The sequence below is a fragment of the Tachypleus tridentatus genome, chromosome 6 (genome assembly GCF_004210375.1).
Source record: "Tachypleus tridentatus isolate NWPU-2018 chromosome 6, ASM421037v1, whole genome shotgun sequence".
In the NCBI taxonomy this organism is placed as follows: Eukaryota; Metazoa; Arthropoda; class Merostomata; order Xiphosura; family Limulidae; genus Tachypleus; species Tachypleus tridentatus.
Window position 1 is genome coordinate 60,594,731 of NC_134830.1, and position 24,893 is coordinate 60,619,623.

Sequence of the window (24,893 nt, forward strand, 5' to 3'; positions counted from 1 at the left end):
ACTTAAAAATGTAAACAGGCTACAGATACCAGGATTTGATGCCGGTTAAAGGGCAGAGCACAGGTAACCTTTTGTGTAAATTTGTGTTTATCTGCAAACAAACACACTGTAAACAGTAATAACTTACTAAAATTAAACATAATTACAACACGTGTTAATTATGAACTGTCTCGGTGACACATTCGAAATTATATTTAAATAAAAACTATTTTTAGTGCTCCATAGTCACAGATCGGTATGTATACGGACATACAACGCTAAAAGGCGGGTTTCGATACCCGTGGTGGGCAGAGCACAGATATATATTTGTGTAACTTTGTTCTCAACTACAAACAAACAATTTTAAATGAAATAATGGCTTCAGTTTAGTTATTCACAATTTTAGGTGGTTTTTTTTTTATCTTTTTGCTGGAGATTAATAAAGAGCAGTTTCCGACGGATGGCGCTGTCATCACTCTTTAGCTGGAGGTTTGTTTGTTTTTGAATTTCACGCAAAGCTACACGAGGGCTATTTGTACTAGCCGTTCCTGATTTAGCATTGTAAGACTAGAGGGGAAGGCAACTAGTCGTCACCATCCACCGCCAACTCTTGGGCTACTTTTTTTACCAACAAGTAGTGGGATTGACCATCGCATCAAAATGCTCCTATGGCTGAAAGAGCGAGCATGTTTGGCGTGACGGGAATTCGGAACCGCGACCCTCGAGATACGAGTCGAGCGCCTTAACCACCTGGCCATGACGGGCTCTGAATCTTTATAGAACTGGCTTAAGAGAGGCAGATGAAACGTTTAGACTTTTCTTACTTACTCTGGACAAAACGAAATAGAGATTTACAGTTTTTGTGGACATTCCTAATTTCCAACTTTGAAATAAGTAAAAGTATTATTTTCAACATCAAAGCACTACTCTAATGTCACGTATGTTGCTGCGGTGAGGTGTACGTTTAGTACGTATTTCACGTGCGGATAGTGAGACGAGTCAGTTACTGTGTGAATTTTACGTGCAGTGGTCAAAGGATTATTTGAACTATTTTTAAGGTTAAACCGACTGTGCCGCTTGGAGACGTGCTTCATTACATTTCCGAAATTAATATCGCATTAAAAAAAAAAGCTCACTGACGTCAGTTGTGTCAAGATGATTAGAGCTTTGACATAAATTAGGCTCTAGTTTTTACCGTTCCGTCAGAAGTGTCACAAGTATAATTTTCCGGTTAAGGAAAAAAACAGAAACAACCTATAAGATGTAGACTACGCTCAAGAAACGCACGCCAAAGCAACTATTTTGGAAATCTGGTACGATTATTTATGACTCAACAGGCACATTATATCTCAAAAGATGAGAAACAAGGCATATCTAGCCAATTTGATGTACTGTACTACTAAATCAGCTACCAGGTCACTGACAAGCTCACAGTCCACTCAGGGTCATCACAAATGGCTAAGACGACATTAACATTTAATTCTCTTTACTTCTGACGAACCTCATTCCTGTGCTACTTCCCACGATGGCTGTCGTCACGTGTGATATTACCCTGAGATCGCTATCGCCAAATGTATGGTAGATTTAGAGATGACTCTTTGCCAAAGGGCATCTCTAATTGTTATCATTTTGATCTGCCCACCATAAGAAACGATGCGCGTTAAGACGATGAAGTCTTGGCAGTCGTTGCTAGGTTTTTAACCAGTATTGTTAAACGTAATTTTAAACTCACCATTTCGCGTAAGGTCACTACTTGTCCTAAAACAGGAAACATATTTGGCAAGCAGCTTCCTGCACGAACCTAATACACACTTCATACACTGTATCAATTTAAAATCTCGACACAGAGATGTGGAACATTCTTCACAACTGCAATAAGAGAGTGATACACGACATACAGTTATGTTAAAGAACTCTGAAGACTTTCTGGGTAGGTATAGTTACTACTAGAGGATCCCAAACATTCCAGAAGTTCAAGTGTTCAATGTTCCTAAGGCGTGGTGTTACTACAGACACTTTTGAACCAGTGCTAGTGACATTTCAGATGGCCTTTGCAGAGAATATGTTTCACTTTTAAAGAACTACAACTTAGTTACTAGCAAAACATCGACCACTCATTTATTTTCCATAGTTCACACTCAAATCTCGACAACTGATTTATTTTATGCAGTATATACTCAAACATCGACAGTTGATTTATTTTATGCAGTACATACTCAAACATCGACCACTGATTTATTTTATGCAGTACATACTCAAACATCGATCCCTGATTTATTTTATGCAGTACATACTCAAACATCGATCCCTGATTTATTTTATGTAGTACATACTCAAACATCGATCCCTGATTTATTTTATGTAGTTTATACTCAAACATCGATCCCTGATTTATTTTATGCAGTACATACTCAAACATCGACCGTTGATTTATTTTATGCAGTACATACTCAAACATCGACCACTGATTTATTTTATGCAGTTCATACTCAAACATCGACCACTGATTTATTTTATGTAGTACATACTCAAACATCGATCTCTGATTTATTTCATGCAGTACATACTCAAACATCGACCGTTGATTTATTTTATGCAGTACATACTCAAACATCGACCACTGATTTATTTTATGCAGTACATACTCAAACATCGATTCCTGATTTATTTTATGGAGTACATACTCAAACATCGACCGTTGATTTAGTTGATGTAGTTCATACTTAAATATCGATCACTGATTTATTTTATGCAGTACATACTCAAACATCGACCGTTGATTTAGTTTATGCAGTACATACTCAAACATCGACCACTGATTTATTTTATGCAGTACATACTCAAACATCGACCACTGATTTATTTTATGCAGTACATACTCAAACATCGATCCCTGATTTATTTTATGTAGTTCATACTCAAACATCGACCGTTGATTTAGTTTATGCAGTACATACTCAAACATCGACCACTGATTTATTTTATGCAGTACATACTCAAACATCGACCACTGATTTATTTTATGCAGTACATACTCAAACATCGATCACTGATTTATTTTATGCAGTACATACTCAAACATCGACCACTGATTTATTTTATGCAGTACATACTCAAACATCGACCACTGATTTATTTTATGCAGTACATACTCAAACATCGACCACTGATTTATTTTATGCAGTACATACTCAAACATCGACCACTGATTTATTTTATGCAGTACATACTCAAACATCGACCACTGATTTATTTTATGCAGTACATACTCAAACATCGACCACTGATTTATTTTATGCAGTACATACTCAAACTTCGACCATTGATTTATTTTATGTAGTTCATACTTAAATATCGATCCCTGATTTATTTTATGTAGTTCATACTTAAATATCGATCCATGATTTATTTTATGTAGTAAATACTTAAATAACGATCCCTGATTTATTTTATGTAGTATATACTCAAACATCGACCGTTGATTTAGTTTATGCAGTACATACTCAAACATCGACCACTGATTTATTTTATGCAGTACATACTCAAACATCGACCACTGATTTATTTTATGTAGTACATACTTAAATATCCATCACTGATTTATTTTATGTAGTACATGCTCAAACATCGTCCGTCGATTTATTTTATGTAGTACATACTCAAATATCGACCGTTGATTTATTTTATGTAGTTCATACTCAAATATCGACCGTTGATTTATTTTATGCAGTACATACTCAAACATCGACCGTTGATTTATTTTATATAGTTCATACTTAAATATCGATCCCTGATTTATTTTATGTAGTACATACTCAAACATCGACCACTGATTTATTTTATGCAGTACATACTCAAACATCGACCACTGATTTATTTTATGCAGTACATACTCAAACATCGACCACTGATTTATTTTATGCAGTACATACTCAAACATCGACCACTGATTTATTTTATGCAGTATATACTCAAATTTCGACCATTGATTTATTTTATGTAGTTCATACTTAAATATCGATCCCTGATTTATTTTATGTAGTTCATACTTAAATATCGATCCATGATTTATTTTATGTAGTAAATACTTAAATAACGATCCCTGATTTATTTTATGTAGTATATACACAAACATCGACCGTTGATTTATTTTATGTAGTGCATACTCAAACATCGACTACTGATTTATTTTATGCAGTACATACTCAAACATCGACCGTTGATTTATTTTATGTAGTTCATACTTAAATATCGATCACTGATTTATTTTATGTAGTACATGCTCAAACATCGACCGTCGATTTATTTTATGCAGTACATACTCAAGCATCGATCGTTGATTTATTTTATGTAGTTCATACTTAAATATCGACCGTTGATTTATTTTATACAGTACATACTAAAACATCGACCGTTGATTTATTTTATATAGTTCATACTTAAATATCGATCCCTGATTTATTTTATGTAGTACATACTCAAACATCGACCACTGATTTATTTTATGTAGTGCATACTCAAACATCGATCCCTGATTTATTTTATGTAGTACATACTCAAACATCGACCACTGATTTATTTTATGTAGTACCATACTCCTCGAACGAGACCATCATAAACATGATTAAAACTCGAAGCATGCAGTGGACAAGAAGTCTGCTTTTGTTTTTATCTTATCCTTGTTTAATGTCCAATGTAGGTAAATAAACTGATAAACATCAACTGTGTGAGCATCGTTCTTCAAAACAGAGCTTATGATAACACCAGGACTTTCCCTTCTTTTTAAATCCTTAAATGTCACGTATTGACGTCAACCCTTACGTGACCTCGAACACACAAACAAAAAACAAACAGCCATGCAGGAGGTTTATGTCCAGAAACAACTACCACTTTGTTGTTTCCTTCTCCGCGAGCGGGGTCGCGTGCAATGCTACTATAAAACACGTACAAAAATATTGCTGTCAAGCCTACTTATTGGATTCTTGTTTATAAAGGAAAGATATATCACTTATCATAGTTTATGACGTCAGAAACTAATGCAACGTGTTGATTATAGAAACAATAACTTTCTTAGGCTGTTTTAAGATGACTCGAGGAAAAGTTATTAGCTGAGGTAGTGACTTCGCCCACGCATGAGCATGTTGCTAAACGACTTATTTGCTCTGTGTGCTTTTCTGCGTTTAACTTAACATAAAAGACATAAGAGTCAATGAATTTTACGAGATACGTATTTACGCAGCGTCTTCGTGTTGAAACAAGCTCGGCAACAGATTCAAAGACACATTTCTATACTTTAAAACCAAGGCAAGAATATGATAATTTACCCATGGATTATATAAACGATATATAATTACATTGTTTTCATCTTACTGCTATGAACCACTATGAACCAGGGGTTAACGATAAAGTAAAGCTGTGAACCACAGTGGTTAACAATATAGTAAGGCTGTGAACTACAGTGGTCAACAGTAAAATAAAGCTATGAACCACAGTGGTTAATGATAAAGTAAAGCTGCAAACCACAGTGGTTAACGATAAAGTAAAACTGTGAACCACAGTGGTTAACAGTAAAATTAAACTATAAGTCACAGTGGTTAACAGTAAAATTAAACTATAAGTCACAGTGGTTAACAGTAAAATTAAACTATAAGTCACAGTGGTTAACAGTAAAATGGATTACATTATTTAACTACGATATTTTATGTGAAAATGACAGACATGGCTTTTGTTCAGTGGATCTGAAAAAGGCGTATTCACTAAGTGACAGCGCACATGATGGATACAAAGTTAATAGCACATCAAAACACCTCAAATAAGAAACAAGTGGAAAGGTGCGAGTATTAACATTTCAAAAAGAGCTTGAAGGTAATGAGAGAGAATACAGTTATTAATACACGAGATAGTTGGCATTAGTTTCAAAATAGAACACAGTTTTACATGTCTCCGATGGAATAGCTGCAAGTTTAGAGATTTACAATACTAAAATTCTGGGTTCGATTCCCGCGATAGATATTGCCATTTGTGTGGTTTTACACTAAACTTAACTCCTACGCTTTAAAGACTATTTAACGATTATGCTTTGGGCAAGTAAGAAAAAATAAATAGTTGAAAATAAGATAATTGGAACATATATGTATTCTAATGTTCTGAATATCAGATAAACACGTCGAAGTAATTATCTTTTCACTTTCCAGGAAACTCATTGTTGCATTAACCTCACTACAAGAAACGGTCTATTGATATTTTTAGTTATTACTAAATGTATCAAACGCCTTCGCAAGATAAAGAAATAGAATCTATCACTTTATCCTACTACGTCGTTTATGTTGTGTGTGTGTGTGTACACACACATATATATATATATCATGTACGAATAAACTTAGCAAGGAAAAGTATCTGTGTGTTAAAGCGCCATCTGACCGCCCACGTGTGAAGCGAGAAAGCTAACTTCGAGAACATATACGTAGAGTTTGCTTTTAGCAGGATAGAGAATGACATTTATCAATTAGTTTTGCTGTAAATAATGGGGCGTGGCCTCACGAGTGGGCGCTTGCTTCGTCATAAGAGAACTTTTAATCTACGCAAAACGTGAAGATACAGGCTCGAACAAAACGGATCTTGTTATTGGAGTTCCTGAAAGCTTCGACTGCCATTAGCGGAAAATGGCGGTAATTATTAGCATCGAATTGTAACTTTACAATATGGTAAATCAAACCACATATATTTATCATAATTGTTTTTTACTTACTGTATTTATACGTTTTTACGAATATATATATAGTTTCTAACATTTTTAAAAGCTTTCAAATTCAACTCCTTCCATAACTATATAAAAATTATATTTTGTTTGAATATTAGTTGTTGTTTTTAAATTACGAAAAATGACATGACCTAACCGCGATTAATTTTATATCATATTCATTATTAGCAGAAACATGTTTCATGCATTTAAAAAACTACAGAGCTAGTAGACATGTTCTTGTAGAAAATTAATAACTTTTAATAATTTCCTTGTATTAAAGTTGACATAAAACTGTTTCTGCCCTTAAACTTATATTTTACTCCATAACGTCTCGACAGTTTAAATTCCAAGATATAAATAAGATGTGATGGTTTGAAAATTATCCTAGTGGAAAATACGGGAAACACGATATTCATTTCTGTTCACTCCTTTCATTTAAATCTGCAAATAATTTTAAAGTGATGGACTAGAGGGAAGACAGCTGGTCAACACCAACTGCTAGGCTACTCTTTATCAACGAATAGTGGGATTCACTGTCACAGTATAACCCTCCCATAGCTGAAAAGGGGAAGAACGTCTTCGGTGACGGGATTCGAACTCACGGCTCGCAGATTTCTTGTCGAGTGCCTTAACCAACAGGCCATAGCAAAGCACTGCATGACACCATTCTTCTGTGCATGCAAAGAAGCTAATAAAAATTTACTAACGTAATCTCGAAAGCAAAAGTGATTAGTCAGTCGATTTTAAGAAGTAACCCTTTAATGAGCCAACATATTAAAAAGTTACTTGCTTGGCAAATATTTGACAAGTTGCTCAAAACGAAATCATGTACCTAATAACTTTACTGTTTTTTTTAGAATAAAATTTTTGTTTTCTTTTTAAGCTTAGCGTAAAATCCCCATCTAGACTAGGTAATCAAAGAAGAAAAGAGTTGACGTAGTGGCTGCGTGCCTTAACAAGTGATATCAACTTTAGTACAGGACTAACATTCTCGACAACAAACTTTCTCAGTTTAATCATCTTTTGGGAGAAAGTTCTAATCACACGTCACGGGTTATAAAAAATCCATTCATGGAGTTCATTATGAATCTTTTTTGAAGTATGGATTTTTTATATTTTCTCGGTGATTATTTGAGAGTTTTTGGTTTGGTTTGTTTGGAATTAAGCACAAAGTTACCCAATGGGCTCTCTGTGAGTATTATCTACTATTACAATATGGCCAACGAAGGACCATTTGATCCTTCAGAGGTTTTCTTTTGAAAAAAGTTAAAATGTACCCCATCCCTCCTTCAGTTTTCATGGAATTACCACTTGCTATCTTAAACCTTGTGTGTGTGTGTTTTTTTTTCTTATAGCAAAGCCACACTGAGCTATCTGCTGAGTCCACCGAGGGGAATCGAACCCCTGATTTTAGCATTGTAAATCCTTAGACTTACCGCTGTACTGGCGGGAGACTTAAACCTTGTAAAATGCCATTTTCCATCCAAGTTAATAGTGACTCATTCCATAAGTCATCCTATTAGAAAACTAAGCTGGAACGTAATCATCCCTCACAAATCTCAATCCTGATTCGACTGATCCTATTGTATTTAGAAGATAATACATCTGAGAACTTTATCCTATCAACCACCACCAAGTAATTTTATAAATTCAATAAAATCATCCCTTTACTAAAAACTAAATATTTTACGAAATCTTAATCTAAGATTGCCTTTCCATCCCTGGTTCTGAGCTCTTACTAATAAGTTAATATATTTTCGTAGATAGAAGGAGAACAAACAATACACAAGCCTGATTAGTGATGTGTACGGACGTATAAATGACTTTTTTTTAAACCTGTTATCAATACGTCTAAAAACACCGAAATATTCTGCTAGTTTTACTGCTTAACAAAGGAATAACACTTGCGCAGCTGGATTTCATTTGGTTGTTTGTAGTTGAGCACAGAGCTACTGTGTTCTGCCCACCTCGAGTATCGAAACCTGGTTTCTGGCGGTATAAGTCTGCAGACATACCGCTGGAGGGATGGATTGTCTTACCATTATGTCACGACCTTCTTCCTCAGTCAGGTGGTTAAAAGGGTTCCAAACGTGTCCCAAATTTTGACAATCAAAAAGCATTATCATATACCTGCTATAGTTAGAAGTCGCTTGCTAAATATCTTATCCAACTTATGAACTGATCCAAGACTTTATGAAATATCTCAACATCATTAGTATAGCTAGAAATATCCAGTAGTTTAATATCAAGACCAGATTTTTATGCATTTACCAATGATCCTCATATTCATATAATTAATGAAAATAAGAACAAGCAAAGGTCCAAGCAATGACCTCTTGTGGCACACCACTACTAACAAGGGTCCAGTGCGTTTAAGTTTCATTAATAGTACCTTTTCCTTTCTCTTGTCAAACACCATGCTACAGTCATATTACCTAGTCTTTTCCCAACCGCACTGATGTAGTTTCTTAGCTAATCTTCTGTGTAGTACCTAATGAAGAGATTCTAGAATACCTGAGTACACAAAGTCCATACAATTTCCTTTGTTCGGGTAACAATTAACATCCACAAAAAAGAAAGTAATAGATTAGTAGATAAGACTTCTCTTTGACAAATTTATGTTAGCTTTCATTTATGATGTCAAATTCCAATAAATGATTTTGTAAAGGTTTTTTAACCCGTGTCTATACTTAATACCTACATCTTTCTACTTAACGCCAATGGATTAATGTCTTCATAATTCGGGTCAATTCCAATATTTTCAGTAGAGTAGTTCATAATCAGGAATATTGTTAATATTTTCTCTTATCAAATCGGAAGAGAATTAACCATTTAAAAGCTCAGTCATATCTTATCCTATAAAAATCTTACTATAAGCGACATTTAAGAGCCCTATACTCATTTTAACATCATTAGCTAACTGTTTCTGATAAGACCTTTGAGGTTTCTTAATTTTTTTTTAAATCAAGTCCACAGCTGTCTTATAGTTTTATAAATATCTCAATCTATTTATTAATTTTAAGCTCCAAATTTATTTCTGACATTCCCACGGATTACGCAAGTGTCAATCTGTCACAGTAGAAAATGTATCTGATTTTATTTGCTATGGACAATTATGAGATCATGTGTAGATATTTCTGAAAAGTTACATTATCTCCTACTAGATGGCGATACTATTTGATAGAGATAATTAGTGTGTGTATTTTCATCTAGCAAAGCCACTTTAAGCTATCTGCTGAATCCACCGAGGGGATATATTTAGTTAATTAGTCAAATGTGTTTGATATGTGTTTAAATTACTGATAACAATCAAACAGAGATGATGAAAAATAGAAAAATATCAAAATAAATGTATAAGTTAAACTTATACCACAATCTCGGCTTGGCATGGCCAGGTGGTTAAGGCACTCGACTCCTAATCCGAGGGTTGCGGGTTCGAATTCCCGTCACACAAAACATGCTCGCCCTTTCAGCCGTGGAGGTGTTATAATGTTACAGTTAATCCCACTATTCATTGGTAAAAGTGTATCCCAAGAATTGGCGGTGGGTGGTGATGATTAGCTGCCTTTCCTCTAGTCTATCACTGTTGAATTAGGGACGGCTAGCGCAGACAGTTCTCATGTAGGTTTGAGCGAAATTCAAATCACGCACAGTTTTCTTCGCTGATTGTAAAAGAAATATTTTCAAAATATCTAGGTTGTTGTCATTCGCAGGGCAGAATGTATTTGCAGTTTATTATATTACTAATTAAGTACCTACTCGGGTTTGATTTACAACGTTCCACAAGTTAATCGAAAAGATCACATGCCAATAACTCATTACGTTTTCATATATGTGAAACACCCGGATCACGTATTTTGTTAGTTCGAAGTTTCATTTCTACCTTACAGTTCCAAATCATCTTAATTGTAATAATTTTGCTGTTTCTTTCTACATGATAGGTGGCGTTCACTGATTCTTTAGCGAAACTGCTCAATGTTTGTGATGCTCCTTTAATTCTACCACGCTTTGGTTATTGGTATTGAAGGAGTTTTGTTGAACATGAATATAAAATATCATTCTGAGAAAGCAGTGCAGGGTTACTAATTTACCAGCCACCTTCCACATTTTAATGTATACCACATACACATACAGTGCCTTCACATCGCTTAGTTCACTTTACGTGTTGTTCTTAAGCCTTGTTAAAGAAGACGTGCATTTGATTTATTTTTACGACGTTAGATATAGTGAGTTGAGCACGTCCAAAGGTCTATTAACACATATTTTGTTGAAAAGCATGATGTATATTCTTCTATAAGAGGTATCTTGTAGCAAAATGACTGTTGGAATAACTTTAATGTGGCATTATGGCAAGAAAAAATGTTGAAAAGATAAAGGGCTTATGTTAATCTGGCAATATGCAGCAAATCGGTGGCTCACTTCTCCTGAATACAACCTCTTATCTGATTTTAAACACGTTTTTAGACGACGACACGGTCAGAAATATTATCTTTTACCTTTCTTGTGTGGTTAAAAACGACAAAAATGGAGAATTTAAATTACATGGTGTTGGCTTATTATTACATGCGTCGATTTGTAGTGCAGGGAATGTGTGAGGAAGAACTTGGCTCGTTTCAGTGCAGTAAATGTGGAAATTCGACACTTTTGTAACGCATAAGCACAAAATCCCTTACAGGTCTGTACCACATAGAAAACTTTTTAAATATACGTCGTACAGGAATGTAAAGGTAAATTGTAACACATTTTCAGGTAACGAAAACACGTGATGAGTTCTACGTTTGTTAGTCTAATGTGTCAAATTACCGGAGAACGCCGTTTCTTTCTCTTTTTTTTAAAGTTTCAGGGTAAACTCCTCGCTCAAGAGAGAGATTGAACTTTTGTAATTGTGGTAAGCTCTTTGAAATGCGCAGATGCAAAAGTCGGACTTGTACGTGGGACAAATAGAGTCTGTGTTTTTCAAGCTGCGATTATTTTTATTTTACATTTATATAATATTATTGTATAATTAATTACTAAACACGTTTTAAAGTCGAACGCTGTTGTGTGAAACTTCAAGTGGAACGCCAATCCTGGTAATCCTCCTTCAACACATGTATTCTAATACGAAATAAACAAAACGGTTTCCCTGTTGTACAAATTTGCTTGTCACCTTGGCCTGTTTTCGTTCCCAGTCTTGTCCGATCAAAAATTGGCCAACAAACGAGTACAGGAACGTTCACCTAAACTACTGAGTACACTCGAGCACCCACTTAACAACTCGCGTGTGATCTTTTGGTGTGAAAATTAACATTGAAATTTTACGTTTCAAACCTCTTAACGAAAAATAAATAAGTCCATAACACGTGTTTTGTAATCAATTATGGAACCGTTTTTCTTCACAAGCTACAAGAAACAGGTTAAGTCTTTCTTTGGAACGGCGTATTCATGCAACGAAATAACACATACTTTACGTTATACTAAGTTTTGATATATTAATACTTTATATAAATATATATATATATATATATCTAATTTTACCTTGTTATTCCACTACGAATCTGACACGTACACACGTGGAAATGTTTTTTTTTTTTAGTCGAAGTCATAAATCTTCCAAGGGTCTATATACTACTCGCTACCCACAAGAATGCAGCACAACAAAAACCGCATACAATACCACATTCACAGCGAGTTCAAGAGCTCTCTTCCTCGGTTGTCGCTTGCCGTTTTCATGATAGCTCGTGAAGCCAATGAGCTGGCTCGTGACCACGACACGCTTTGGTCCCAACTCTGCACACATCCAAGTAGCCTCCACGCCTCGCCTAGATTGTTATTTGGTTCAGCATTAGGCGGCTGTTCCCTTAGCTACGCTAGAGCCCTGATTTATAGAAGGCTTGTGCATCCTATATCACTTTGTGTATTCCCCTCTCACACTTTCTTTCTCTCTCTCTCTCTTTATTTTCTTGGTGGCTGGTAAAAGTTTCGCCTAGAGGGCGACTCTGTAGTCTATGATATACGTTTTACGACTTATTTTCTTTAGTATTAGCGCTTTCGATAAACATAATATTTGAGGACCTCTAGAAACTAACGCATTAGTTCAATGTAGAAATACAAATATCTGACAAATACCTATCTATCTATTGTTGAATTCACATTAAATATTGTGCATTATTTTAATGTGAACGTAGAAACAAACATTCAAGAAAGACATCTCCAATATAGTTATCTGTCTAGCTAGCCCAAATGAACAACTTTTAAAGTTAGAATCAAGTAATTTTCATTTGTTGGCGATAGATTCGTTTGTTTGTTTTGAATTTCGACCAAAGCTACACAAGGATTATTTGTTCTAGCCCTCCATAATTTAGCAGTAAAAGACGAGAGAGAAGAGCTAGTCATCATCACCCACCGCCAACTCTTGAGCTGTTGTTTTACCAATGAATAGTGGGATTAACCGACATATTATTATAACGTTCCCACGGCTAAAGGGGCGAGCATATTTGGGGAAGGGGAGGGAATTCGAACATGCAACCCCAAGGTTGACGATATAATAGAGCAAGACATAAATAATACATTCCTATCGTCTTCCACTAATAAATTAGTGACGGTTACAGCAGGCTACCTTCGTACAACTTTGCGCGAAATTCAAAACAAACAAACATAAATACTGGCCTAAAATAGTTATAGGCTTAGTTAGAAATACAAATGTGTAGAGCTGAGGGTTTCAAACATTACGAACACGATAAGATACCTAAACTATACAGTCAGATCTGCAGATCTTAAAGATTTGATAAAAAAAAAGAAGAAAAAGATACGAGACTGGAAATGGACAAGTTTGTTCCTACTTGGTAAAATAATTTATTTTTATTTGAAACTTGAACAATAGTTTCTTAACACTCGAGCAACAGAGATTTCATAAAAACAGAAACACGGTTTGCAGACAAGGTTTTTTGTTCCATTGAAATAACGTATAATTAGATTTATTTCTTCAGCATATTTAACCAGTAACAGATTCTTCGTTATACAGTTACTTGGTTAAAAACGGTACTGTTTTTAAAGACTAATATTTCCAAATGTGAACAAGTTTAAACGATGCAGTCATGCAATGTTAGATTGTTTTGCAGTCCCACAGAAATATGTCAGTTTCATTAATGACATCAGAAAAACACTTGGGTTCAAGGAGTCTTGAGAGAAATGAATAAACAATATCTTACCCGAGCTCTTTCGAAAAGTGGGCCTTTTTTTCTTCGCAGTTGTGCCCATGAAGCGCTCGGATTATAGGATTCTTATTCGTTTCTATTAGTTTCATAATACTGCACAGAGCTACATACGTAACTACTATCTGCTCCTAGCCGTCCCTAAGCTCAAGCGTATCGCCAATTCCTGGGTTTCTCTCGTCTGTCTAAGTGTGGGACTTACCGTTACCCAAGGCCCTAAAGTGCAGGGCACGATATTGAAGCAAATGGTCGTGAATCACTCATCCTCGAATCCACAGTCAGGGCACGCTAACCCAGCCACAAAACTATTACATCACTGTTTGGAAAACAAATGTATTCATTTGTGTTTGCTCTCTGATTTTACCGAGTGATACGTAAAATCACTCGGCACAGACAGGTGGTTTAGGCGCTCGACTCATATTCTGAGAGTCGCGGGTTCGAATCCCCGTCGCACCAAATATCCTCGCCCTTTCAGCCGTGGGGGCGTTATAATACGACGGTCAATCTCACTATTCGTTGATGAAAGAGTAGTCCAAGAGTTGGCGATGGGTGGTGATGACTAGCTGTTTTCCCCCTAGTCTTATACTGCTAAACTAGGGACGGCTAGCTTTGCGCGAAATTCAAAACAAGCCAAACCAAACGTATGTCTCATATATATATTTGCATTCTGAGTATTACGAAGTTCATAATATTCGACATGTTTAGCCAGTGAGGGTAGCGTTAGCCAAACATGGACGATGTTACACTGTAAATAAATGGGCATTTTCTAACTACACAATCAGCATTGATCTCTTCTTGTAATGTCAGGAATTCTTTACTCTAATTGTCTCTCCAGATTAGAAAAAATCTTGTTTAATTCCCTGTATATCATCTGGAGCTGTCCACAACAAAACTGTGAGGCGGAATAATTACTATTAACAACGTTGTTATCTGAAGAAAAAAAATCGTTTTCGTATCCAATACATTAATCATGTCAAGTAAGAAACTCCAATTAAAATTTCGTAAACTTAAGAGTACGTGGATTTCTTTTGTAGTTTGAATTATAAACGCAAAATTCGCATTTTTTTTAGTATGTTCTTTCTCAAGCTTTGTTTGGTCCCCTACCAGTTTAACAACTAATTGATGTATTCGAATTCTGGATTTTCGCTTTACCACTTTCGCTGGTTATGATATATCAGTAGTTCGCTGGAGTTCAAGTATATGCTCTGTTTCACGTCTCAAATCGCCTTCTTTAACTGATCAGTGTTAAAGATCAAATTCCTCCCATGCTGTGATGACACGTAGGATCCGGTGCTCAGCTCTGGCTTAACTGACATAAGCGGGTAAGGATGGAGACACGTGTCTCGTGCTAGTCCATCGCAGGCTAACAGCTGGTACCTATCAAACAGCTGGAAGAAGTGAAAGAATTGGAGTAAGTATAGTGTCTTGCCTAGGAGCACAACAGCCTGCCTCGAACTCGTAACCACCCAGTTACGAGTCCAAAGCGCGAAGCCATTGAGCCAGGTTGTGCTCCTTTCTTTAACAGAGCCACATTAAAATATCGTAATTTCTTTACTTTTGCGTTTTTGCTTGTTTGTTTCGTAACAATTGCGTTTGGCTACACAAAGGGCTATTTGCAAATAATCGTCCTTAATATTAAATTGATAGACTATAGCGTAGGCATCCAGTCAACAGCCAATTCTTGTCTTACACTCTCACATAGTCGGGAAAGAAGTAAACATTACAAGTGTTAGGATGATTTATATCAACAGGTGGCGCTTAACCGTTTTAGCGATATATTCACTTTAGCTGTCTTCCAAAACATACTGAACTTGAGTGAATATTTCTATTTATCATTGATTTGCACTGCTGCTATTCCGTTTATGAATCAACCAGTAACCGCAGAAAGTGCTAAAAACTCGACACTCAGTGCTCAAAAAATTAAAAAGGGGAGAGAAACCTAGTTTCACTGTGTGATGCGATTTGTGAGCTACTTTAACCATCGCGTTCATAGACCACTGGTAATCGATAACGTCGGTACTGCCACAAAGTTAAACTACAAACCTTCTGTTGGTTCACACAAGGGAAAACAATATTCAAATGGGCGTTTAACAATTCATTTTGAGTGTCTCAATGGAAATATTTCGAATGAGCATTAGTGGCGCTTTACTTCGATAAATTACACAACAAAAGTGAACTTGTGGTGTATAATTGGTACTACAATAGAGCAAACACTGAAAACGTGTGTAACGCGAAAACACTTATGAAGGTCGCAGTTACAGTCAGTGGAAAATTGGCTGTAGCTGTGTATATGTTTGTGTGTGTTTTCTTACAGCAAAACCACATCGGGCTATCTGCTGGGTCCATTGAGGGGAATCGAACCCCTGATTTTAGAATTGTAAATCCGTAGAATTACCACTGTACTAGCGTGGGACGTGCAATACCTCTCGGAATGTGGAAGTTTCCCGTGTCAACTTGACACAAATAAACTGTAGGATTATTCAGATGTTAGTAATTAAAAAATAGTCATTAATTTGTGGAACCATACTCAAAAACAATGGATGAATGATACGTGAAAACACTGGTAGTATTATTCCGAGCAAACTTATTGTCTGTTCTTTCAGATAAAGTGAAATAATAAGTTTTGTGTCTAATAACAAACAGCGATAGCACTATAATTACCTGTTATCCCTTATATACCTATATGACTGTGTGAAAACATACAACTGCGTCTAGTTTTTTAAAGCCATTGTTGAATTTTTTGACAACTGCTCAACAGTGTATGCATGTTTTCTATTGTTGTGTAGTGCATGACAAAGGAAATCATTTCATAGGTGACTGTTTTGTTTGTTTTTTGAATTTCGCTAGCCGTCCCTAATTTAGCAGTGGAAGACTAGAGGGAAGGCAGCTAGTCATCACCACCCACTGCCAACTCTTGGGCTACTCTTTTACTAACGAATAGTGGGATTGATGGTCACTTTATAACGTTCCCACGGCTGAAAGAGTGAGCATGTTATAAGTTTGGGCTAACCATTGAAAGTTTGGCGAGAAATTGTTTGCCCGATTTTATTTAGGCAAAATTGTTTTTGAAACACGGAATTATTTCGGACATATTACGAAGGGGTTAATCATATGAGCCTCACAAAAGTTTCTGTATTTATTGCTTTATAAGTAAGAAGAGAAATATAGCAAATATATTTTTTCGCGTTTCATAACAATAACAACAACAAAAAGCCAGACATCTCTGTTACTATAAAATAGTGTAGTTAATCATATGACCTATCGTATTTAAGCTGTGCGATATTACACTAGCGCACTTCTGATGATGAGAGCTGATAGGCTTTCGATTAGTTGAATCGTCGTGACGATCCTTCGAGGTCGAGGATGACGGTCCTCCAAGTTTATAGGTGGGTTTGAAGATGGTTAATGAAGCCAATCCTTGCTCCACAGGTCTTCTAGTAGTAAGGGCAGGTCCGTTCAGAGGAAAGGAGAGGTTTCAGTAGTAGCTGGCGTTGTTTCCTCTTCTCTCTTCAAACTGTTGTCTTCTTGATGACTCAAATAATTCTGCTGTCTGATGGATAAGGGATCTCTAGGTGGTTCGGTCGTGAGCGAGAGTTTCCCAGTTGTTAACATCAATGTTGCAGCTCTTGAGTATTGTGGAGACGTTCAGAGGCAGCTCCTGCACATTTCAGACGATACAGGGTTTCGCAGTCGATGTCTGTAAAGGATGAGAGATGGCTTCCCATATAAAATTCTACCCCCGTCGCTCATAGCCGATCGTCGCAAGACTTGAGTTCTAGCTCAGGAAACTTTGTTGAACTTGGAAGACGCCTGTGCGTGAGTTGATTTAACGTGTGAATGATATTGTACAACAGCAGACACACAGACCTTGACAGCCAACAAGTTGAGTCCAATGGCAAGGAAACCAAGACGAGATTAGTTGAATATTCGTTTGAAAAAAGGATTTTTACTACGTGTGTTCTTTTAGTTACCTTATGTTCTAGTCCAACTGCTCTTGAGTTTTATATTTATCAATACTGCTTTAGTAAACAATGTTAAGAACACATACATTTTTAAAAAAGATGCTAGTTTTAAAGTTTTCCCTTCTTTTCGAGCTACTAAAACTTTTTATTTTGCACCAAATCGTAGGCAAGTTAGTTCATGTTTTTCAATCATGCCATTTTTCAGTTAATGTTGATCTTATGAGAACAAATTGCTTCAGTGTCAATAGGTGGCTAGCATTATGGATAGCTGGAAATCAGTTTAGTATTTTCCCTGTTCCAGAAGTATAATATTTACTATTTGTTAATTCGGGTGCTTGACAAGACCTGGAAGGCTGAAGAGGAAAAGACCGTGACCCCAAGGATAAGACTACTGAGTTTGAAAGAGCATCACTGTTGGACTGTTGGAGCAGCAGAAATCCTTGCCCACACATAGTTATGCAGAATCACAATTCGGAAGTCTTTCTTAGAGAAATCCAAGGTTGTTTGTAACCAACACAACTCAATTGCGAAGTCTTTCATAGAAATCCAAAGTTGTTTGTATCCAACACAATTCAGTTGGGAAGTCTTTCTTAGAAATCCAAGGTTGTCTGTATCCAACACAACTCAATTGGGAAGTCTTTCTTAGAAATCCAAGGTTGTCTGTATCCAACACAACTCAATTGGGAAGTCTTTCTTAGAAATCCAAGGTTGTCTGTATCCAACACAATTCCAAAATAACCTTTCGTGGTACAGTATCTTGCTGCAACATGGAAGATATTTTTGACAGAATGAAAGACTTCTCAATGAACAGCCCATCATTTCAACCAGAAATAAAGATGCATTATGGACAATAGTACATAAACTTCTACCAACGAAGACGCTGCTTCAACTGTTTAGGGACTGCAGAAATGGACACAAATATTCTGGTCCAATTTTCGTTAGATTGTTGAAAAATGAAGCAGTACTTCTAAGTTCTGTGAAGAAGGAACAAAGAAGATGTGGATTGATTTGCTAACTAACTTACGAAAATGCAGCAGAAAACATAAATAACAGCACAGATGGCACAAATAATTCAAATGAATATGGGTGGGACAGTGTTAAGTGAAGTAGAAATGTGAATAGTAAAAGTTTACTAGTGAAACTGTTTTTATTGGTGTGGAGAGTTTAAATACCATTTCAATACGATCAAAAGTTTGCATCACCTATAGTTATCAAAAAGTTGGACATATTAAATGAAGTTAAGCATTGATGAAATGATATTGTAAAACCTACTGCATTAACAGCTGTGGATACAAACTAAATGTAGGAACGTGGCCACCAGAGATGCCTATTGCAACAACAACAAAAAATTGTGATCCAGTGTAGCACCAAAGGTCGCAATGCATGAATGGACTTTGCAAATGAAGAGAAAAACCTGACATACTTCATCATATAGATGCATCGAACCCGAAGCCAAAAATGTCTTATTCAACTCTGATGAAGTAAAGTACCAGAAGAGCCATGTTTTTTTGCCTTTGCACCAAACTGAATGGAACCATAATGAGATAAGCGTATACCAAGGCCTTAGCAAAAATATATATATGTTTATTTGTAGTTAAGCGCAAAACTACACAATGGGCTATCTGTACTCTGCCCACCAGGGGTATCAAAAACCGGTTTCTAGCGTTGTAAGTCCACAGACATACTGCTGTACCACTGAGAAGGTAGGAAAAAGATGACGGGAGACATGCAGTTACTACCACTGCTAAACCCTATAGATCTCAGGGCAGTTCTGGTTGATGATCTAAGACTAGATGTATTTTCGCAGGGTCTTCAGATGTGTTCTGTTTCAAGAGTAAATAAAACCAAAATTAAAAGTAACATTTTTTTTATTTCTTGATTTTGAAATGTATATGTCATGCGGTGTTGTAGCTCATAGAGTTCATAATTCTTGCCCGGCATGGCCATATGGTTAGGAAGCTCGACACATTATCTGAGGGTCACGGGTTTGAACCACCGTCACATTAAACATGCTCGTCCTTTTAGCTATAGATAATTTCCTGTATATCTATTAACAAATCCTATACAGAATTAGCTTCACAAATTTTACGTCCCTTAGTGGGTTAGCGTTAATTTCCCAAAGTTACAACGCTAATATCTGGGGTTTGATTCCTGATGATGATAAAGCTCGGATAGCCCATTGTGTAAGCTTTGCGACACAAACAACAACAACATTAAGTTAAAAGTTACTCGTAATTCTGATTGTAGAATTAGATTAGTTTTGACTTGAAGCTATAGATAATTACTATTTAGCCATTTATTGCAATTGCTGATACAAAATTCACGCTACACTGTGTTTCTCTGCACTCCTTTCAGCATTTTAATTAACTTCTACAGTTTCTAGAATAACAGGAAATAATGTTTTACTTCAAATATACTCTTGTTTAATGTATGGTTTCGGAAACAAATAGCCTCACGACTGGTACACTGTGAAACGTTGAATCCATAAAACACCTTGACTTCGTGACTCGGTTGCGACACTTTTGATGGGAAATTCATCTATATTCCGTTCTGTCTGGCATGTAAACAAAGCGTCAATGTTAGACTTATTACGTAGATCAGAATGTTTGTTACGTGGGTGAACGTTTTGGGAATACATTTTGAAACGACGACATGTTCGGTTTGTAACTCACCACAATCGTCGATTGTTTCTCAGCCCATAAATAGAGTGACGTTTAGATTTCCAACTGTCATTTCTCCACAGCGAATGTACTTGTATCTATATAATTCAAAGCTGATTAAAATAGTAAAGGATCTACGTCATGAACACAGTGGGGCTCTTTGCGCAATCTGATACACAAATAATTGTTTGTTTGTTTTTGTATTTCGCACAAAGCTACTCGAGGGCTATCTGCGCTAGCCGTCCCTAATTTAGCAGTGAGGCACTAGAGGGAAGGCAGCTAGTCATCGTCACCCACCGCCAACTCTTGGGCTACTCTTTTACTAATGAATAGTGGGATTGACCGTCACATTATAACGCCCCCATGGCTGAAAGGGCGAACATGTTTGGCGCGACGGGGATGCGAACCCGCGACCCTCAGATTACGAGTCGCACGCCTTAACACGCTTGGCCATGCCGGGCCGATACACAAATAAACTCACACACACACACATAAGATGTATCTTCAAGAGTGCACTTTCTAATGTTACATTTCGAAAACATGAATTACTTATCCCTGCCTATGGCTATAAATTTTGCAACTCAGACGTAACTACGGTCAACACAGATAAATTAAAACGATGTTTGTAAGAGCTTTGTTTGTTTTTTAATTTTGCGCAAAGCTACTCGAGGGCTATCTGCGCTAGCCGTCCCTAATTTAGCAGTGTAAGACTAGAGGGAAGGCAGCTAGTCATCACCACCCACCGCCAACTCTTGGGCTACTCTTTTACCAACGAATTGTGGGATTGACCATCACATTATAACGCCCCCACGGCTGAAAGGGCGAGCATGTTTGGTGCGACGGGGATTCGAACCCGCGATACTCAGATTACGAGTCGAACGCCTTAACCCACCTGGCCATGCAGGGCTCATTGTAAGAGCTAACATGTATATATCGAAATACAGAATGTTTATATTGACTCACTGCCTCTCAGGTCTTACGTTTTAGTGACTCGTTTCATTAATATTCAGAACTTATTTTTACCACTTTCAGTATATTTATTACTACAAACTGCCGTCCTAATGATTATATATTAATAGTCTCAAAAAAGAAGAAAAGTTGTATTTTTAAACCTTTGTGCTATAAAGCAAGATTTGGAATAGAACTTTGCGACGTGAACGGATAAGTAAAAAAAAACAACCTTCCTTTTACGATGTACATTTGGAAATGAAAAAAATATTGAAACTGCAGGTAAAACTCACGTGAATACACACTTGTAATTACAACTTACGTGAATACATACTATAGTTACAAGTTTTGAATGTAGACTGGTAGTTAAATCTCACGTGAATACACACTTGTAATTACAACTTACGTGAATACATACTATAGTTACAAGTTTTGAATGTACACTGGTAGTTAAATCTCACGTGAATACATACTTATAGTTAAAGCACACATATGCACACTTGTAGCTTTTAGAATTACCGTTTTTGAGTCAGTGCTTTAATTTGCACTCGCTTAGAATACATGGCTACCCCCTATATTCTGTTTTATTGATTGGTTCTATAACATATCAAGAGAGTAAATAAGAGGCTACATGTGTCCCACAAATAATTACTTATACTCTTATTACCGACACTCCAGAGTGCGAAGTTCTTCCCTCTTTGTTGTCTCAACAACTGGTTCGTGAATGAACTTGAACGTTTTGATTTATAAAACGCTAAATAAACTTTTTATTTAATGATTTGCATATGTTATAGTGTTCTCAATATTCACAGTAATCATTACTTCGATTTGAACAGCATATTATATCTTACAGACTCTCACTGCAATTAAAGGATCAGGTATTATACCAATGAAGTATTGTTAGAGTCGAACGTACGCTGATATTAACAGTGCATGTAAAGTACCAGGTGGTATTATGACACTCGAGGAATCTTGTTAAAGTTTATATGAAAAATTCTCCACTGGAATATTTTGTGAAATGGAAATTAACCTGACTGATATTTTACCTAAACAATATTCGTGTAATATTTTTTTCGGAAAACTTTGTTCTTAAAGTCCTTCACTAACTATGATTCTAATTAATTAACTATAGTCAAGAATTAACCTGGTTACAAAAAATAAAGTTTTATTAACAGTGCAAGTAAAGTACCAGGTGGTATTATGACACTCGAGGATCTTGTTCAAGTCGAATGTAAATAGATACTAACTTAAACACATACAACAATATTCTTCTTACATAAACTGATACCTTTCTTTAATATAACCTTGCTTTCTCAATTTGTCTTAATTTTGTTTTTCAATTTCTTGTAGGATTAAATATTCGTTAACTGGTTTTTGTTTCCTTGTTGCTTCACAGTCGAAATTTACGATACTCGCTTGTCTACCACATCCTCAAGCTAATTACTTGATGAAAGGATCTCAGTAAAGAAAAAAAAAGACAAGTACCAGTATATTGTTTGTTTTGTTTTTGGATTTCGCGCATTGCTACAAGAGGGCTATCTATGCTATCCGTTCCTAATTTAACAGTCAAAGACTAGAGGGAAGGCAGCTATTCATCGTTACCCACAGTCAATTCTTGGACTATTCGTTTATCAACGAATAGTGGGATTGACCGTAACATAATATCGCCCTCACGGCTGAAAGTGTGAGCACGTTTATGAAGTTCGAAAAGTTAACCAAAACAATCACTGTTTATTATAATTATGCGTTTTACTTTTTCGTGTTGTGGATAAAACAAACGAAATTCTTATATAAGAGAACACAGACTTCACAATATTTTGGATTAGTTAGAAAATTGGGCAGGGTGTAACCTATTACTTACCTTTCGAGTTTGTGAATTCAAGAGTCCGCGGTTTGCGTCCCGTGCCACAAACTTGCACTCCTCAGTTTGGGGCCGTGTTGCGTTGCAGGAGTAACAATCAGCTCAGATTTTCGATGACAGTAATTCAGAGTTAGAGATCGCGCTGCTGACCATCTGACTTCCCCCACTCTATCAGTCCAAATTTGAGACGGTTACGTCATATACTGTCGTTTTGTGCAAATATCCGCAAAAGCAAATATAACAAATCTGTTTGCAAAGCAATTCTAAGAACTTTTCTTCAAACACAAAAACAATTTCACTATAACGTTTCTGTGTAAAACAATATTCCCGATTTGAGAAAAAAACACAAAAACTTTTTTCAGGATGTCGGTTTCCAAAAACGTTTAGATTCCAAGATGTTTAATTGATAATTCTGAAAAATAAACAAGTCAAGTTTCTCAACCTGGCTTTCGAAATTATTTTTCCACACAGAAGCAGTAGCTTTAGGAGCCACGTGTTTTAAGTGTTTGGTGCATCATTTGTGATAAAGGTTAACAGAGAATCAAGCACTTGGCTATAGTGCCTTTTTATTTACCCTCTTTACTGTAATGTAATTAATAGACCACATACTAAATATGCATGCACAATACACAAGAACTTTCCCTTCTAGTACACTGTTATAAAAGCTAGATGTTAATTGTAAACAGGTGACGAATTCTCATATCCTACTTCTAAAATACTCAGAAATTAAGAACGAAAAAAATTTTTTTTTTCAAAGTTTTGTTACTAAGAACGTTTGGAAATGTATGTAAAATAAAACTGTTCGGTTTTTTAACGTCTGTTTATGAAGAAAATTCTATAGTTAATCTATTTCATTTGATATAATTCCAATTTACTCTCATGTCAGAAAAAAAAAGAGCAATCCCCATCGCACCAAACATGCTCGCCCTTTCAGCCGTGGGGGTGTTATAATTTGACAGTCAATCCCACTATTCGTTGGTAAAAGAGTAGCCCAAGAATTGGCGGTGGGTGGTGATGAGTAGCTGCCTTCCCTCTAGTCTTACACTGCTAAATTAGGGACGACTAGCGCAGATAGCCCTCGTGTAGCTTTGCGCGAAATTAAAAAATAAAACAAAAAAGCCTAATTGCGTGTTTTCATTTCGTGTACGTATTCTATCATTCGACGGGTTATTGTAGAAACTTTGTGAAAATGGTGGTACTTTTAATGGTGGTACTACGACTAACGTAGAAATATATTTACTTGTACATTTTCGTGGCTAATCGATGAAGTAACTGAATAAACACGATAGCTGCCACTGATACGAATACTTCACTAACTTGTGAACTAACTTACACACTTCAGATTGCAGTTAATAACTGGTGCATCCACCTAGTCGAATGTACTAGACCTTATTCTTATGCGCTCTCTAGCTGTTATCTTTCATAAAATTATGATGTACAGCATGTACCAATATGTAAGTGTGTTAACCAGATGTAATTTATTTTCAATGTAACGCGTTCTATAAAACTCTGCGACATTTGGAGGCAAGGAAAGACAGGGACCATATC

General features: G+C 36.2%; 1 protein-coding gene across 10 annotated transcripts in view; it reads right to left on the reverse strand.

Annotated features, from left to right (window-relative positions):
- Window positions 1-24,893, reverse strand: part of LOC143252643 (zinc finger MIZ domain-containing protein 1-like) — a 211,316-nt gene that overhangs the window by 99,975 nt on the left and 86,448 nt on the right. For 4 of the 10 annotated variants that reach the window (XM_076505100.1, XM_076505103.1, XM_076505093.1 and 1 more), the window contains exon 1: window positions 12,239-12,568. The exons of 4 other annotated variants lie outside the window; for them this stretch is intronic. Coding sequence is in view for 1 of the 6 variants with exons in the window: in XM_076505091.1 (XP_076361206.1) it covers window positions 1,712-1,796 (85 nt within the window). In the remaining 5 variants the exon portion in view is untranslated. Of the gene's footprint in view, window positions 1-1,711; window positions 1,812-12,238; window positions 12,569-23,345; window positions 23,493-24,893 lie in introns of those variants that run through there. 2 more of the 10 variants (XM_076505098.1, XM_076505091.1) reach the window with 2 other exon arrangements.